Genomic DNA, 5888 nt, shown 5'->3' with positions numbered 1-5888 from the left:
TGTTTTCTCCTTCCTGCTTTGATGGATTTGGGGATGGGTTGTTTCCACTAGGGGAAAAGAGGGCTGCATCAATACTTTGTCCACCCAGGTGAGTTTAGGAAACTCCCTAGAGACATTAAGCCTGATTTTCCTTGTTGGAAAGTTGGGCCTGTCCTCCTTACTTCTGAGTATCACTGTGGGAGGATTAATGAGGTGATGTATGTAATGGGGTTTTGCCAACTACAATGCAGCCCACAGAGGTCTAGGGTAGACAAACAGAGGCAGAGGTATCACGGTGCACTGGCCTCCTTATCCTGACCTTCCAGATCCTTTTTACTGCTCTTTGTGATCCCAGGAGAATGAAACACCAGTCATTTCTGTGCTTGATCCACTCCCATTCAGCATCCATCACCCACCTGCTTTGCCTGAATTACTGCAGTGGTATCTCAAATTACCTATGGTAAAGGGTAAAGGACCAGTTTGGGTTTTTCCTTCTAGTCTCTTGCAGCCTTTAAAAAAAAAAAAATCCTGCTTAGATTTTTCCTCAATGTCAAATTACTTTAAAAAGTTCAAAATTTTCTGAGCATTTCTCTCAATTTCTGTACTCATCGTAGATGGTAATAATAGTTTGCAGAATAGCCCTGGCCCACATACTGTGGTGTAAATGGTACTGTCTTTTGCATCTCCCTACTTTCATTCTTGTCTCTAAACCAAAGACCACAAAGCAGTGAGAGGTATTCTTTAAAAAATACAAATAAAAGTCATACTATTCCCAAACTCAGCCCCTCCAATGGCTTCCCTTGGTACTTAAGACCAGACATTTACCATGGCCTAAAAGGCCCTCAGTCAGTTGGACCTGCCCATATATCCACCAATTTCCTTTGCCCACTAGCTTTACTTGGTGCTAAAGAAGTGGAGTTATGCTTTTGGTAAAAGTAGGTTCATGTAGAAAACACATAATGTCCTTTCTTCTACTAGACAAGCAAGGACAAGTGCTTCCATCATTGTCTTTCCAACAGTGAGACCTTTTACTGGTTTCAGTAGGAGCAAGATGCCTAAAACCAAGTCTCAGAAAAGATTCAATCAACTCTGTTTTTGCAGTGTAACCTAATGCTCTTCTGACAAACTCTGCCTAAAGTGGCCTGCAGAAGGGCCTCTTGAGGATTTGGCATTGTACTGATCAACACATGCATGTGAAGAAACTGCTAGAAGCTGAGAGACTGGTGTAGAGCTGTTGTGGTTTGAGTATGACTCCCAAAAGTTCATGTGTTGGAAACTTAATCCCAAATTCATGCGTTAATGGCATTCGAAGGTGGGACATATGGGAATTAATTAGGTTTAGATGTGGTCATGAGAGTGGGGCCTCCTTAAAAGCATTTGAGTTTAAGAGAGATCTGAGCTAGCCTGCTTGTACTGTCTTTCCATGGGATGCCCTCTGCAGTGTTACTATGTGGCAAGAAGGCCCTCAGCTTCTTGAGCAGATGCTGGTGCTGTGCTCTTGGACTTCCCAGCCTCTAGAACTGTAAGAAATATATTTCTTTTCTTTATAAATTACCTAGTCTCAAGTATTCAGTTAGAGTAACATAAAATGAATGGAGAGAGTGGGAGAAGAGTACAAAGCCCAGTGTTCACAGGACTGGTAATATTGCTTTTTCTTTCCAGCCAGACTGGAAAACCCATAATTCATGGGATTTGAGGTAAAACAGTCAGGAAGGTCTTGCCTCAGTAATGAGAAATAGCACTAGACTTTACACTGCTCCAAATGTGCCTAACAAATTATAAAAAAGCAGCTCACCAAAGGATCAAACTGTTTCCAAGTTAGTTTAACCTCATCCCAGAACAGAGCTCTAAAATATTAATAGAAATAAAAAAGAGCCAGTGCCCAACAAGGTATAATCCACAATGTCTGGCACTTCAAAATAGTTAAGTGTTTGTGTTTAAATTGGAAATACCCTGTCCCTGACTCTCCTGGTGGTGTTCTTTCACGCACATTTTTGTACCATTAACAAGTCAAAAAGTTTATGCCTTCAGTTTTAACATCTTGAACATAACAAGTCAGAGAATGCCAAACCATGGTCTGTGTTGTTATTTATCTTGGCTTCTGAGACACCAGTTCCCCTTTTATATCTATTATTATTGTAAAAAATACATTTTCCTGTGTTTGATACATTCCCTTTGGATTAGAGCAAGGTGAACCCAAGCTAAGATGTTTGACTAAGTCCATCATGAATCCCAGTGGAGTTCAGGGTAAGGGGTAGTGAAAGTGGTGAGTTAAGTGTGACTGATGTGCTGAGGCCAATGGCTGACTCACAGTCAAGGGTCTTAGAGGGCAGTAAGGGCCAAACCAGGGAGGCAAGGTCTTTGACAGGATTAATGGGACTGGCTAAGCCAAGATCCAGAACCAGAAGACTTTGAAAGTCAATAGAGAACATACAGAAAGTGAAGTAAGCAAAGTCCCAGGAAGACTGTGTCCAGGGAGAAGAATCAGAGTTTGTTTATTATCAGAGGCTGATGACTGGATCAGAAGAATGTCCCAGGATCATGCATGAACTGACTGTTTTGGGGGCTCGTAGCTGAAGTCCACACTTTGGACCTTGCTATCTATTTTTCCTCTGGGATTTGGGCAGTTTTTAATTTGGTTGACAAGACTGTTTCTTTGATTCACTCCCCCCCATTCTTAGATCCAGCCTGACACTGTATCTTCTGAATACTTTTAGACACTTTTATCACCATAACAAACACGTTTTCTTCAGATTGGCTGTTGCTAAGTACAACATTCTTTCCCACTCTGTTTGCACAGACAATGTAGCTTTTATTCATACTACTTATCAATCTTTTGGCAAATGCAAAAATTAGTTTTTAAAAACAATTAACCCAAAGAAAGCTTCTACTTGAAGATGATGACAAGAGATCACTATCATTAGGTGGCTGAAATTTTATTTTCTCTGGGAGATGGGATTGGGACTAAAGGATCAGTCTTTGGTAAAATTGGAATTCCATTTGTCCTTTAAAGGAGTGGTGTCTTAAAAATCACTTTTTCATCTAGGAGGGTTATTTTCTCTCACTAATCTTGGAACACATTACTTCCATTGCAAATGGTATGGAATAGATAACTCAAAATGGGATGTCAGGATGGAGGGTGGATGGTAGTCAGTATTCTCGTGGTCACCATGATGGTCTTCATGGTCAGAGTGGTTCCCTTACAGTATTAAATAATGACAACATCAACACTACACAGTAGACAGTAAGTTCACCACTTTATTATTTTTTTTTACGTCAGCATAGATTAGAGGAGGTTCTATTCTCTGTTTCCCGATGAGGAGGACATAGATACAGGAGAGATTAGAATGTGCAGACTCTCTGTGTCTATCTGATGAATTTAGGACTGCTGTCTATACTGCTGGACATACCTGTAACCATTAGCTCTGTAAGGAAGATTCAAGGAAGGACAGCTTATGCTTTGTGGAAAGGAATGCACTAACTTGATATAATCTACTTTATGTTAATTATGGTTTTAACTTTGGCTTTATATTTATATATGTTTTGTGGTGGTAATGAGTAAGAGGGTGGGGTGAGTGAATGAAACTGCTTCTGTGCCCTGATAAGGTGCTACATTCTAACTGGTTCTCAGATGGGAGTTTGGTTTGTTTGTTTTGGTGGTGGTGAGGGAGAGTTAGATTAACAATGTGAAATCAGTGAAGGCAAAATCAAGAGCGTTTTCCTTTACCTCAGGCCCAGTCTCATTTTCCACTTGACCATGTTCATCTCTTTTCTGTATTTTCATACCATTTCCCCCCAGACGTGTGATTGCCCTTCTGTCAGCAGGTCCTTAATAATAGAAATTACATAAATTCTGAAGAGATACTAATGGATTATTTCCCTTCTTCATTACTGTGGATCTTATATTTGCTTTGGAAATAGAATTTATATACCACCTTGGGGAATTCTTCTTTGGTTTTCCTGAAATTAAGACATCCCCCCCAATTTTATTTTTCATAATGTCTTGAAAGAAGTAGTTTATGAACAGCTAGTAATAGAAAGAAGTCAATTAAAGGGATATTTTGATTTTGAGTTATCCTGAGCTTGGCATGAAATTAATCCTTGGGAAAAAAAAAAAAAAGATCTAGGTACCCATTCTTGCTCCCCAGAGAGCAGCATTGACTCACACTGAGTCTAGTTAAGTCTCTAAATTTTCCTTTTAGTGTCTTATCAATCACAGATTGTGCTGTCGTGGAATACTGCCAGATTTGGGGATGGAATATCATTAATGAAGAACTTGGTTAGACCTGAAAAAGTGCGTTTTCAGGAAGAGCCACAGACTTGAAGGGTGTTATCTTGCCTAGCTGTTTGACACATCATCACCTACTTTTCTATATCTTAATTAACAAAGGACATTTGCAAATTTTCTCCCTTCTACTCTCCACAAACTGAAGTTCATCCTTTTGTATTTTTCCTCCATGGTTCAAGGTATATTTGAGCACATAAACTAATATTCTTTATTATTGGGGGTGTGACTTGAGAAGCAATTCATGGACAGTAGTTCTAAGCTAGAGTGACTAAAAAACAGAATAAGGATGAATGAATATTTTTTCTGGTGATCTATGTCCAATTGGAGAATTGATGAGTAGGTTAGCTTACATTAGCTGAGCATCTTACTGTTATAAAACAGACCATGACCCTGGTGATTGGAGAAAGCAGTTCTTATTTGGCATCCTTATAGGCAAGTCTCTGGTTTAAATGAGTTTCTCTATTGGCCTCCCATTTGAGTTTACATTTTCTAAATATCTTCTGTTTTCTGGTTCGCAACTTCACATTTCATAGGTGCACTCCACACTCACCTTAATTGGTCTCATTTCTTATTGGCTGGTAGGTCCAAATGCTGAAAGGAGCAATAATTCTGAGTCTTCATTCCTGGGATTTCTCAATCTTCATTTGTGCAGCTCAGGTCAGTGGTACCATCTGGGGTATTATCTACCCGCCTTGTGTGTTGGAATGAATGTGAGCTGGTTGACTTGGTAGGTTGGTCCAGGTAAGAGAAGCTAAGTCATTGGTGATGGTGGGGAGCCATTTTCTGTGGGAACCTTATGCTTACACCCTGGACACTGAAGTTGGATGGTTGAATGGTTTTAGGGAGGTGATTAATCAGGATGTAGACATAGTGAGAGTGGAAATAAATGAGAGTGGTTATGACAGTTATGGGGGAAACCCTGCTACTAGAGGCTCCTTAGTGTCTTCTGGTGAGCTGGAAGCTTGACAGGTGGGTTGACAGTCAGACTTGTGTGTCTGACGACATTAATTGCAGGGTGCTATGGGCCAGGTTTCTGTAGGTTGGGTGGAGGTGGAGGCCACTGGCAGTGAGTACAACACCCAAGGAGAAATGTGAGTAGGAGGAAGAGAAGGGATTTCTCTGGGCTGCTGCAAGGCTGATGCTGGTGCAATAGGCTTTTCTTGAGCACTGAGCTGCACCTGCTAGGATTGGGAGCCTCTGAGCAGTATATCTGCTCATGACTCGTGGGGGACATGGGCAAAGGTGAAAGTATGGTAAGTTTTAGTGCAGTACTGTGATTTTTTACTAGTTGCTTTTGGCACACACTCTGACGTGTGTGTGTGTGTGTGTGTGTGTGTGTGTGTGTGTTCCCATTTAAAACTTAACTTAGGGTGTCAAGTTTCAGATTATTGGTTTTTTTTCTGGAAAATATTCAACATTAACTAAGAAACAAAGACACAATTAGTTGCTTCTTTCTTAATTTTACTACCTTAATCCTAAATTTCTTGGCTTACTGAGATCAAATAAGATGAATGACTTAGAATGTAAAATTGGACTGAAACACCCCAAGGATAGTTAACTATTTCTGGAGTAACTTTTGGTAATGCAGAAAGAGAAAAACTTTTGATTCCTGTAGACTGAC

At 40.2% G+C, this 5888-nt stretch overlaps 1 protein-coding gene across 3 annotated transcripts in view; it reads left to right on the top strand.

Annotated features, from left to right (window-relative positions):
• The window catches only part of Tmem45a (transmembrane protein 45A), a 76178-nt gene that overhangs the window by 9465 nt on the left and 60825 nt on the right, over positions 1-5888 (top strand). For 2 of the 3 annotated variants that reach the window (XM_047563074.1, XM_047563073.1), the window contains exon 2: positions 4850-4924. The exons of the other annotated variant lie outside the window; for it this stretch is intronic. In XM_047563074.1, the coding sequence (XP_047419030.1) occupies positions 4856-4924 (69 nt within the window). In that variant the 5' untranslated portion in view covers positions 4850-4855. The remainder of the gene's footprint in view (positions 1-4849; positions 4925-5888) is intronic. 3 annotated transcript variants of the gene reach the window in all.

The sequence above is a fragment of the Sciurus carolinensis genome, chromosome 9 (assembly GCF_902686445.1).
Source record: "Sciurus carolinensis chromosome 9, mSciCar1.2, whole genome shotgun sequence".
Lineage (NCBI taxonomy): Eukaryota > Metazoa > Chordata > Mammalia > Rodentia > Sciuridae > Sciurus > Sciurus carolinensis.
Note: the sequence above shows the minus strand (reverse complement) of the source record. Positions and strands in the feature narration are given on the sequence as shown.